Below are 13674 nucleotides of genomic sequence, written 5' to 3' on the forward strand. Positions count from 1 at the left end.
GCCAGAGATTGGGGAAAGGTGTGGGAGAGGGACAGATGACGAGGCAGATCACAGAGGGTTTTCAGGGCACTGAAATTACTCCGTATGATACTACAATAGTGAATTCATGTCACTATTTGTTTACTCACACTCATACAGTGTACACTAAGAGTGGGCCCTAATGTAAACTATTGACTTTGGGTAATGGTGATGTTTCAATGTATGCTCATCAGTTGTAACAAGCGTACTTCTCTGGTGGGGATTGTTGGTAATGGAGAAGGCTATGCACATGAGGGAGAAGGAGGTATATGGAACATCTCTGCATATCTCTCAATTTTGCTGTGTACCTAAAACTGCTCTTAAAAAAAAAAAAAAAACCTAAGTCTTAAAAGAATATGTACTCTCTCTGATATTGTTTGTAACATGCTCTATAAATGTTAAGTATGTCTACTTGGCTGTTAATGTCAATTTTTTTACATCCATACTGATTTAATTTCACTTATTGCATTAATTACTGAGAAAGGAACATTTATGTATTAAAAAAAAGTCTAAAGAGCAAAAAAAAAAAAAAAAATCCTGCTTCAAAAGTATATTGTTTGCCCTTCCCTGTGACTCCCCTCCATGCAAATTAATTGCCAAATCCACCAAATACTTCTTTCTGTTTTTTCTTTATTTTTTCTTTTTTTCTTTTCTTTTCTTTTCTTTTTTCTTTTTTTTCTTTTTGAGATGTAGTCTCACTCTGTCACCCGGGCTGGAGTGCAGTGGCGTGATCTCAGCTTACTGCAATGTCAGCCTCCCGAGTACAAGCGATTCTCCTTGCCTCAGCCTCCTGAGTAGCTGGGATTTCAGGTGCATGCCACCACGCCTGGCTAATTTTCATAGTTTTTAGTAGAGTCCAGGGTTTCACCATGTTCATCAGGCTGGTCTTGAACTCCTGACCTCATGATCTGCCCTCCTCGCCCTCCCAAAGTCCTGGGATTACAGATGTGAGCCACAGTGCCCAGCCCAAATACTCCTTGAAGGCCCCAGCAGACAGTACAATCACATGCTCCTGGAATTTGACAGCTTGAAGTTTATAGCCTTACTAAACTGTTTATCTTATCTGTAGTGGTTGCTTTCCTTTACTCCTCAAGATCAATTCACATAAATCAGTTATTTAAGAATTTGAGAAAAATATGCCTTTGCCTTAATGTGTTATATTGTATTCATCAAGATCCTGACTCATTTGTGACATTTGCTGTTAGAATGAAAACTAATTCCGACCTCATTATCTTTATGTACATTTTTTTTTTTTTTTTTTTTTTTGCCGCTCTCACCGTGAAGGTCATGGACAGTGTAATTGTGGACGATGTGACTGCAAAGCAGGCTGGTACGGGAAGAAGTGTGAGCACCCACAGTCCTGCACTCTGTCGCCTGAGGAGAGCATCAGGAAGTGCCAGGGAAGCTCTGCTCTGCCTTGCTCTGGGAGGGGTAAGTCAGGTCTCTCGGGGCTTGCCACGGCCTCTCCATCACGATTCAAATGAATTCATTGCACACACATCTTAATTTAAAAAACAGCTGAGATCCCTGAATGAGGGGCTATTAGTTTTTTTAGAACTAATAATAAATCCAATTTCCATAAATGAAAGTACACGGAGAAATATATTTCTCTTTCTCTCTACATATGTCTTTCGCACACAGACACTCTCACTCACTGTCAGTCTACTTTAGCCTTAAGGTATGTTCAGTTTCAGTTCAATTCAGTTCAATGTGACATCAAAAAAAGAAACAGTTTAGACATTTGCTTAAAGCTTTCTGAATGAGACCATCTAATTGTCCACTGACATTTATGAAACCCAGTAACATTATTTTGAGGACAGTGTTGGCTTTTGAAAATTGATTGTATAGACAAATAGCTATGAATAAGCTTTTGTCATTTTAGAAGGAAGGCATGTAGCCTCAGGTGTGTTCTTGGTATCACATCAGTACAAATTGGAGAAGGACAAATTCATCTAGAAGAACACAGGTTCTATTCCTCTTGATTTATCAAAACAAGAAATGCAATTTCACTTCTCACATGAAAATAGCGAAGTTAATATGAAGTATACTTTTGAAGAACTCGTAATTGACACTATTACCAATTTTGTTCAAGAAAGAGGAAACAGAGTTTCTTCACTTGAACATTAGATCAGAAATTTAATTTTACCTTGCTTTTTTTTCTTTTTTTAAAAATGTATTTTTAATAGGGATATAGTTCACATACCATAAAATTCACATACCACTCAGTGTTTTAATATATTAGCATAATTATGCAGCCATTACCACTGTCCAATTACAAAAAAATGTTTATCATCATAAAATACTCTGTTAGCCTATAGCAGCCTCTCCCCATTCTCTTGTCCCAGAACCCCTAGAAACCACCAGTCGACTTTCTGTCTCTATGAACTTGTCTATTCTGAATATTCCATACAAATGGAATCATAAAATATGTGATCTTCTTGCATCTGGCTTTCTCTACTTAGCATAAGTGTTTGCAAAGTTTATCAAAGTTGTCGCATATGTCAGTCCTTCATTCCTCTATGGCTGAATAATATCCTGTCATATGGATACACCACAGTTATTTAACCCTTCTTCAGTTAATGGGCATTTGGACATGGGGTTTCTACTTTTTGGCCATTATGAGTAATGCTGTTACAAACATTCCTGTGCAAGTTTTTGGGTGGACATGTCTTTTAATTTCTTTGGGGTCTGTATCTGTGAGTGGAATTGCTGGGTCTTAGAGTGACTCTGCTGTACCTTTTGAGGTACCACAGGGCCGTCTTCAAAATGGCGATACCATTTTACATTCCACCAGCAGCGTGTGGAGTTTCCAGTTTCTCCACATCTTTGCCATTTCTTGGTATTGTCTGTCTTTTTGATTTTTTACAGTATTCTTTATAAAGACAACTCCATAAAGTCTCTCAGATTGTTTGCAGCATAAGTATTTTCTCATATCCATTTTCCCCTCATGGTTGTAAGTAGAAGAGTAGAGGACTAGGATATGGGTATAATAATTTTTTTTTTTTAATTTCAGAAGTATTTTTGACTAGCCCTGTATTTCACTAGTAACCCCAGACAGGAACCATTGTTCTATCTGCATTGTAATATTGTCATTATAGTGCTGCATAAGCCATCATGCTTTTAAAGAAACAAAGATTAAAATTCATATCCCTCAGACTGCTGATTTACCAACACTTGTAATCTACAGCAAAAAATAATTTTACATTATTGTTTTACATTTACAAAAAACTTTATCTATTAGGCCCAGCCATGTAAAAAAAAAAAATGAACATAGGAAGGCTAACCAGTGTCTTTTAAAAAAAATCTGTGTATCTTTTCAAAAATGTATTATAATCCTCAGAACAATTCCATTTCAAATTGAAAACCTTGGGAGGGAAAGAAAATGACTTTATCTCAAAAATAGATTTTTGGTCTTGAGGATACTTTTTCAGTTACATTTAAGTTAGAGAACTTTAGGTACAGTGATTTTTGCTGTTATCTTGAAGTGGTAAACCCAGCAAAGGGAGGTCTGGTATCTTAAAACATTATTTAAGTTAAAGGGTTCACATTCGGTAAAATTATTTAAACTCCAAATGGTTATGTCGCTAGTAGAAATAAACAGAACAGAAACCAATAGGGATATGTACTTATATTTTAAAACAAAAAAAATGAACAAAATGTATAGTTTTAACAAATGCTTTCATATTTTGAAGTTAAAAATGTGAAACCATATAATGGAAAAATAAAAGCATACAAAATAGCTCTCACAGAGAAAATCACTGTAAGTATATACTTTTACCAATTTTTTTGTCTCTAAATTGTTTAATATGTAGAACAAGTAAAATAAAATTATTGGGGACTTAATAAACTCCACTAGGTTTTTCCTCAAACATGCATATTTCCTGCCTTTCTCGAGATTCACTGACTTATTTAGCTACCATTTTTAAGCAGTAGAGTATGTTTAAACTTTATTTTATTAAAAAGGTATTGAATAAATGTATAGAATTATGGTTTTTAAAATTATTTATAATTCATTTCAGCCTCTGGAAGTACTTTAAAACTAAATAAGTTTATCAGTTTCCTTACACGAGCAAAGTGATTTCGCAGGAAATCATGACACTATGTAAGATTTTTGAAAATGAAAACAAAGAAGTTATGATGGCCAGTTGAGTGCTTTTGGTCAAGGTCAGGTACCCTTTCTTTCTCATAGTGCTACATCTGCAAACTCATTGGCACTGGATGTTTTGAGGCAAGTGACCAGTATGAAAACTTTCAAAGAGTTTGTTTTGCAATTTATGAATGAAAACTGCAGCTGTGGTTACATGAGTTAGGAAAGCAATTATAAGACCCATCAGTTTCTCAAGCCTGAGGGCCTCATTAGCTCACGAGCTGGGAAAAAAAAATCCTAGTAGAATATACTGAAGTTCGTCAGGGACCAGGTGAAGGCATTTACATATACATTATATATCTATAATATATATTATATATTTTATATATAAATTTTGTATATATTATATATTTTTACATATTTATATCAGATATATTTATATATATTTTATATATAAATATCAGGTGAATGCATTTACATATATCTATAATATAGATTATATTTTATATATAAATTTTGTATATATAAAATATGTCAGAAATTAAGTTAAATTATTAGTTTCTGTTGGTGGTGACTAAGTGTGATCATTATGTCTTGAAGGTAGAATAACTTATATGATATCTTGCATTCTGTATTCTGTGATTCCTTGATTTCTATGCCATATTGACTGTAGATATATTTTCATGTAATGAGATGTATCTCATGTAGCCAATATAGATATAAAGACACTCGTCCTAATTTCAGTTCCTGGGAGTAAAGGTGGGAAAACACTTTATCTAGTCTTCTAGTGTTCTGCTCAAAAACTATAATGGCTTATGATAGGCTAAACATTAGTTTTACATTCTTCCTGATTTAAGAATACATCATTATTATTATCGACGTTCTCCTGAGCATGAATTTGACTTTGGCTTAAAAAAAAATAAGTGAGTAAAATTAATTTGCATCACATCTGAGCAGAAGCTATACGAGGCAGTGAAAAATCTGCCATTCTCTCTCAGGCATGAGGATTTGCAGCGCTTGAGATCATCTCTGACCCATTAGCCTAGGTCTCTAAATGAGGATGGGTAGCAGAAATCTCTATTGATCCACCAAGGTTCTATGATGTGAGTGAGAAAGAAACTCCTGTTGTTTTAAACAAGTGAGATTTTGGAGGGAGGTGTTAGTGCAGGAGAACTCCTGAATGATAATTGATTCCCCATATAAAATGTAGGAAATATGGTTAAGCCAAAGTAAGCAAACACAACAAAAATCATACTTACTTAATTTATATTTTATATTATATACATATTTATAAATGCCATAATTTATATTCTTGGAGCAGGATTCATGTTCACATCTCTTAGTATTAATTCTTGGATATATAATACATAGGTCTAAAAAACATGCATATATTTGATAAGTGATGTATTTATGCTGTTCTATCAACAGCATTTATGTGCACTTAGTCAACAGGTAAAATAAGAACATTGAATAATACATTTTTTAAAATTTCCTAAAAACACAATGAGGTAGGAAGACGTATAATTATTATTCTTTTTGCAGAAAAAGAAATTAGATATCTGAACAGTTTGCCATTTTACATAATTCCAGTGGTGCAAGTTTAAAAAAAAATTAATACATGTTCTCTGACTCCAAGGTTGTTGTTTTGGATAACTTACAGGTTCTTGTTACATGCCAATTTATTGGACAATATATATTAAACATATTTCCTGTTACACATGTAATTCTGCAGAGTATTGAAATGGCTGCATAATATTCCATTATATGGTTGTAACAAAATAATTCAATCAATCCTCTTTTTATTAGATATCTATATGTTCTCTTATTCAAGTTCTAAATGCCATAATTTATATTCTTGCAGCAGGATTCATGTACAAATCTCTTAATATTAATTCTTGGATATCGAATACATAGGTTTTAAATGAAAAACAGTAAAAAAATTTTGAAGAAAAAAATCTAAAATAGATTATACAGGTATGCTCTCCTGCCAGGGGCATAAGAAAAGTCTTCTTCACCCACTAGTAGTGACAGTTTAAATAATCTGCTAGCTCTTCTCAATGTAGTTTGCTGTTGGTGTTACAAACTTTTGCCATTTATCAAACTTCTTTCATTGACTTCTATAATCATCAAAACGAATGATTTATCTGCAGGCATTATTATTCAGAGGCTTGTGTTTTCAGTATTTGCCTTCTTTGATCATCATTTGTCCTTGTGTCTAAGTCATCCTTTTGTTTGATACTGCAATCCCATGTGCTTTTCTTATCTGTCCGGTTTGCCCTTTGGTTTTGTTTTATCAGACTTGTTCTAAGAGGTATTGCTTATGTTTTAGTTCCTTAAACACATAACCATACACCCCCATAAGGGAAGGTTTGAAATGGAGGAAGAATGATAGATGGAGGCTAATTATTTAATATTGTAACTTCTAGAAAATAGAAACCATGTCCTCATTTTTATCAATTAGCATGCTTTAATTAATGAATTAAGAATTGTTTCAATTCCCTTACCTAAGAACATACTTTCAAAGAATAATAGCATGCCAAATTCTCACCATCTGGATATTGTTCAATGAAGTCATAATTTATCTTTCCCTTTTATTGGCAAAGCCCATCTTTTATTTCCTGTTTTATTTTTCAGAGAAGTTTTCATGATACATGTTTTCTTTCCTTTTTTTTTTTTTTTTTTTTTTTTTTTTTTTTTTTTTTTTTTTAACCTGTCTATTTTTTACTCTTTGTAGTTTTGGGCAATTGAATCATTACCTTTCTTATTCATGTTTACAGAGAGGTTATTTATTTGGAGCAAAGAGAAAGTTTTAAAAAATGGGAAGTCCTTCAAACATTTTCAATTAAGCAGCATACTATATATAGTGATTCGATTATATTTTAAAATCCTTTGTGGCCTAATTAACCATCTTATCGTGAGTTAACTGCTGCAGGAAATGTGCTGAGTGTTTAGGTGACAAGGGAACCCCAATGTGTTCTTCCAGTAGTACTTTGAGAAAGCAAGTGGGGTTCAGATTTACTCCATTCTGAGCTTTCTGCTAGATTGATTCATTATTTCTGCCAGTACTAGAGGACCCTGGAGTAGTCATGCACTGAATTATGCCATTTGAAACCTAGTTTTTATAAACTGTAGCCAAAGATGATAAATAAATGACCCGATGAAATTAACTTATTTACTATTTCTTATCCAAGAGGAATGGTTGTGCTTTTAGTGTGCATCAAATAAGGAGAAATATAAATGAATTGGTGAATTGTTTCAGAAGGAAAGGCCTGGACTTTGTCATGTTATGGACATTAAATGATAAGAATAAGCCTGTGTACCACCAGGGAGTCTTCCATGCACCTTTGAGCATGCTTTGAACTGACAATGCCCACTATTACGGCTTGTATATGCTCTATTACTGTGCAATAGCCCACAATAGTAATATTATATGTAGAAATAAAAGAACCAGCTTATCATTTGCTTTCTTTGTACTCATTATGATATCTTAAACTGTATATGCATCCTACATTTCAGAGCACCTCAGGAATGTAATTGTTATTTATTAAGAGGTTATTAAGGACAGTACTGATATGAGAAGACTGGGATGGAGGGAGAATTAAATAGGGCGCTTCTGGTATCCTTTATCTATCTTTATGGTGTACTTGGATTTCTCTGTGTTGGTACATTGTGTATTCTCATAGAGGGAGCCAAAGGTGCAGGTGCTCAGAATAGTTGTCTACTTGAAGGTCCTAGTTAAATCCAGTATTAAATCTCTCAGTCATATGATGAAGGAACATTTGCTAAGCTAACGACATAAATCTGCATATGTGAAAGGAAATTATTAAAGGGAATGGAAAAGAGCCTTGTTAAATGGAAGAGATAATCTCATACAAGTTGATTTTTCAGGGACTCCCCTTTGCAGTGCGTATTTATGTTCCTTATTTCTCCTCTTGTGTTTGATCTTGCCTTTCATCTTGCTAATTTTATATTCAACAGAACGGAGAGAAAAGAAGAATCCAGAAGCTGAATTTAATAGTTTTGTTTATTTTTAAGAGATGGTAGAAAATAATTCAGTGGAAAATAAGAAACATAATATTTTTTAATTAACTGAGGTTTTTCTAACTAATAGTCCTGAAAACTGTATTACTACCAAGTAAGAGAGAGTATTTTTTTCCTGTTCTAAATAAACAATCTTTATCTATGGCAACAGAACAGTTTGTATCAAAGATAGGAATTGATCCAAATAAATAGACAAGTTTCATTACATTTTACATTATTTTTATGCTGTAAGTTGAAAACCAGTGAAATTCTTTGGCTAAGATAACTTCCTAATAAAGACTGCAACCAATATTGTCAAAATCTATTTGAAATGAAAATAGAAAATTGGACTTGAATTTAATTCCAATTTCTCTAAGCAAGCTTAAAATACATGTGTGACAGCTAGGACAATTTTGTTACTATGATTATATATTTATTTCTATTAAAACACTAAAATTACAGTGCAGATTGTAGTGGAGAGCTTCAGAAGTTATTTACCTAATTTCATTCAATATAAACAGGCAAACCAGATACTTTTATGGGAAACAATTTGCTCTGGTTATCAGCCATAATCTTCATAGAATCAGCCTCAGCAGATGTTCTTTCTAATAGAAAACCAGTGAGGCAGAGTGTTATCCCTTTGTGTAGCCTGTAGAGTCACATAGCTGATCAGAACTTGTGATGCCCCTCTTAGGATACACAAAAATTAATAGGGCTGGTCATTGTGCTGTAGTTGCAAAATGAGTACAGATACTCTATACTCACAGCATACAGACAACATGTACATCATATTTTCATAAATGATGTTGCTTATCATAGTTAATCCATCTAGTATTTATTGATCTTATCACCATGTATCTCTGGGCTAAGCTAGTGGTCAGAAAACTAGGGCTAGGCTTGCATTCTCATTTTGTAAATAAAGTCTTATTAGATCATTGCCATGCTCATTTGTTTACATGTAGCTACTTTCTTGCTGTAATGGCAAAGTTGAGTAGTGGCCACAGAGAGCACATGGCCCACACAGCCTGAAATATTTATCATCTAGCCCCTTACAGAAAAAGCCTGCTACCCCTGAGCTAAGCATTTGTGATAATTGTGACAGATATGTTGGGAGAAGGGACTGAGTGTCTTGAGAATCAGAGGAAGATGACATTTGCTCAATTTGGGTGCAAATATGGCTTCATGAAATGAGTGAACCTAGTGGGTGTCTGCAGAGATGAGTAGTAGCTTTAGCCAGATAATAATTTAGAAAAAAAACAAACAAAACAAAACAAAAACGACATCCCAGGTAGGAGGAACAGCAGGGGCAGAAACTCTGAGTTACGATGGGAATAGCATGTAAAGAACAGGAAGCATACTTGTGATGATTTAGAAAAAATAAGACAATGGTGGGAGACAGCCTGGGGTGAAATATGTCTCTCCCTTGCTACCTAACTTCTTCTTGCGTGATTGACAGGTTTCAGACAGAAAAAGTCACTTCTCTGCAGAGCTCTCTATGTCATAATTGTCTTATAAGGTTAATTGTTAGTAAAATGATGTCACAGAAATGCCAGGTTAACGTTGTTTCATGCCCATCCATTGGGTCATTGCTAAAATGCCAAGTTTTATGTAACTGAATTTACTGAGATTCAAATTTTTCCATGAACAAGACAAATACTTCAGCATCCTTTCGTGTGCTCTTCTGTACCTCGTATCATGTTTACTTAACTACTGACAGAAGATGAGAAAACAAGCACAAATCCAAAACTCTTTTATTCCAAGGCATTCATATCAGCAAAGTATTAAAATGACAACTGTCAGCAGTCAAATTTGTATTTTGAGAGTGAGATTGCTATTATCTAGATATTGGGTATGTATATAGCTGCCTACATGTTTAAAATGGTAAAGGGACATGTTGCCACAGTTAGTTGCACAGTAAGCTACTGGGATAGAGGTGAGTAGACCCTGAGTTAGTGTGGGTTCAGTCACTAGCCAGCTGTGTGACCCAGCAAGACACACTGAACTAGAAGCGAAACCCTTCTCGGTGACCTTGAAATTACTCCATAAGCTTGCATTGCCTCCCTTTCACCTCTCTTTGCAATAAGTGAATTTGACACTGTGTTCTGACTCATCTGGACCCCTAGATTTTATATCTACTCAATGGACACCATGTCTGTCATTTCTGACTCACCTTCATAGCAGACTTTGGATCTGGTTTTGTGTAGCTAACTAGACAGACTAAGATCCGACTATGTCTCATGAGAACCATGTGACTAACCCATCATTCTTTCAGACTCTGCTTTCTACCAAGAATCTGCTTGGGATTCAAACTAATATATTCTTCAGTTATGACATTCTTTCCTTTGGAATACAATGATTTAAGATGGATGAGATTTTGGTTCTCCGTAAATATTTATTTTTCATGTGTTGCCTACTATTTGGATAAAGGCAAAAAGGCAGGATTCTTTGGCTTCCTATTTAAGTTTATAAATAATTTTGGTCTCTTCGATGCTCAAAATATTCATGTTATGTGAATGTTGGTAAATAATGCCAAATGGCCTGGCATGGTACAGTTGTAAGCTGCTTAAGATTTGGGTAGTCTCTAGGGTGAAACAACAAATATTTTGAGGTCATGTGTAAAGTCCTTTATAAGGACGTTAACTCTTTTGCCAAGATTTCTTTCCAGATCCCTGTATTGTATAATAGTTAACTAAAGGAAGTTAAAAGGAATGTGAAAAAAAAAGAGAAAATATGAAGTATGTAGTGCCTGGTAAAGTCTCTCCTACTCCTTCCTTTAATTTGCTGGAAGTCTGGGTATGGTTAATGATACTGTTGAGTTGTAGTTGCAATGGTGAGAGAGAATTGCAAAACTCACCCTCTCGAGTGTAGTGTAATATAATTATTTTAAAAAGGTGGTAGCAAAATCCAAGTGACATAATATACATAATATATGCTTGAGTCTAGATATATTCTGGATAACCCTACGTAGAGAGGAAAACCCAGAGAGACTGCAGTTTTTAGGTTAGGCTTCTTAGTAAATAAGATTTTGGATGTGTTAGGAGGCCTGGAGTCTTGTGACCACACAAGGGTATGACAGGGTGAGCACATACTGACACTGTTCACCCCTGCTCATCTGTTCATCAGTGATACTCCCCTCTTCACTGGCATGGTCCCTGGAAACACTCTTAACAGGCATCAGTTTCCTGTTTGGGTAGAAAGATACACATGCTGCCCATGCCATGGCTTCCCTCAGCATCCGTAGCTTATCAAAGCAGCCAGGCACTGACTGTGAGGGCATGTGCTCTGAGGGGGCAGGGATGGAAGAGATGGCCACGTGACTGCATGACGTCCTCATAGAGCTGATGTCTCACACCATGTATTATCTGTGCGACTCTGTAGAGTTTTGTATTTTTTAAAAAAACTTTTTGGACCCTTAATTTTGTTATCTTTAAAAATGGCATTATAACAATTGCTGTTTTCTTTCAAATGTTGTGAGAGACGCTTGAAATAGTATATATGAAACTTCTTTGTTAACTTTAAACTAATACGCAATTGTAAGGGCTTACAAGGGATTTAAGTAGAGAGCATACAAATGACCTTTGGGGCATACAATTTAATAGAGAAAACAAGGTCAACATTCATTCCTTCATTCACTCACCCAGTCAACTTATATTTACCAGGGTCCTCCTGTGTTCCCAGAACCATTCTCAGTGCTGAGAAAAAATAGACAAGGCAACTGATGTCATAGAGTTTGGGAAAATAAGTTAAACCAGAAAACAAATAATTTCGGATAGCTCTCATATTCTCTTGAGAAGGGAAATCAAGAGAATATGAGAGCGTGGCCAAGATGAAGTCTGGGGGCTGCTGTAAGTACGGTGGGCAGGGACCCTCTCCCGGGAAATCATATGTGGCCAGATTGGAATATTGAAAGTGGGCCGAATGACACCTCAGGGAAGATGGCAGAGGAAACAGGAAAACAGTTTCAGATTCAAGGGATAATGTTTTCCAGAAGGAGATGTAAGTCAGGTGGGCTTCATCCTTAAAAAATTCATAGAGGAGATGAGAGCACTTGGAGAGCTTGCAGAAGTATTTTTAAAATACCAGTGCTGAGTTCCCACCTGATTTAATTTGTCTGTGAGATGGCCTGGGCGTCCAGGATTTTAAAAGCTCCCTGGGTGATTCTGCTGAGCAGCCACAAGAAGACTCACCACTCCGTAGGGTTGTATAACAGGCACGGTCCTGCAGCAGGATGGACACTTTAGTTTTTGCCCTACTTCCCACTGCGCAAACAGGGCTTTGGGGAGTGCTTAAAAGTTGCCCAAAACCTATTGCTCTGTGGTGTCCTTTCCTAAAGCTTTGTTGAATAGGGATAGGAGGGAAAGGAATGAGTCAGCGGAAGGAGCGGTGGGTGGGTCGGGCAGGGGTATAGAGAGAAATAGAGAGAGGAGATCTTGAACAATGAACCACCTTAAGCATGTTTGAATACCAGCAGCACACAGTACAATGAGTATTTGTTCTATATGAAAGATAATTGGCTGAATAGATAGACCAGGAAGTGAATACAGTGATCTTTGGACGTATTCTTTGGCATAGTCAACAGAACATACGTCAGAAGCTATTTCTGAATTATGTATTCCCATGTATTTTGAAAAACTTTTTTATAAAAAAATCTGAAAAAGAATAATGTATAAAAGATTATTTTCTTTACTGAGAGTATTTCAACTATAGGCATAAACATAGATTAGTTGAGATATTTTCTTCTTGGCTTTTTTCTTGCTTTGTCTTAAAATGAAACCAGTTCTCTTATAACCAGTTTTAAAGCACAACTTTATAGCTTACCTGTTGCACCTATTTGAAATCTTACAATTTATTCCATGTTGTAATATAATCTTGGTACATTGTTTTTAATGATTATACATTATATTAAGATATTTTGACCAAGCATAATATGCATTATATTCTGTCATTTAATCAATTATTCTATTTAAATAGTCCATGAACATAATTACAATATTTTAATATTATAGTCTAAATTGTTTTACTAATTTTACATCATAATTCTACATTGGAATTTGGGGTGCATGTCTTTGTCTAACATAGATAAGTAGATTAATATTTTGCAGGGTTTACATTTTGGGAGTCCTTTTTAATAAAATGAATTCAAAATCAAAAGTACAAAGTTAAGGTGAATACTAACTTAGGATGAAAAGGCAGTCAACACAAATTACATTTTTATATCAGACAAATACCATAAACCTCACAAGATCTAGAATATGGAGATGTAATTATAATCTTACACATCTGTTGTAAGTGGCTCTGTGTACTTCAAAACTTGTTCCTTCTCAACTTCCTAAATGTGGGCTGTGCATTAGAGGATGCATACAATTTTATTACTTGATCTCTGGTCTTAAATTGTCATGACCCAAGAGGTCTACAGCACTATTTCTAGAAGGCATTTCTATACCCTGAAGAGCCACAGAAGTGATGGTACCCCAGTAATCTCAAAATGAATGTGTCCTCAACTCACCTTCTCTTTGGCTGAATCTCAGAAGTACCTGGAGTCATTCCAG

General features: G+C 35.1%; 1 protein-coding gene across 2 annotated transcripts in view; it reads left to right on the forward strand.

The window, feature by feature from the left end:
- Positions 1 to 13674, forward strand: part of ITGBL1 (integrin subunit beta like 1) — a 248587-nt gene that overhangs the window by 141706 nt on the left and 93207 nt on the right. For both annotated transcript variants that reach the window (XM_073014478.1, XM_007960812.3), the window contains exon 7: positions 1303 to 1449. In XM_073014478.1, the coding sequence (XP_072870579.1) occupies positions 1303 to 1449 (147 nt within the window). The remainder of the gene's footprint in view (positions 1 to 1302; positions 1450 to 13674) is intronic.

This window comes from Chlorocebus sabaeus, chromosome 3, assembly GCF_047675955.1.
Source record: "Chlorocebus sabaeus isolate Y175 chromosome 3, mChlSab1.0.hap1, whole genome shotgun sequence".
NCBI lineage: Eukaryota > Metazoa > Chordata > Mammalia > Primates > Cercopithecidae > Chlorocebus > Chlorocebus sabaeus.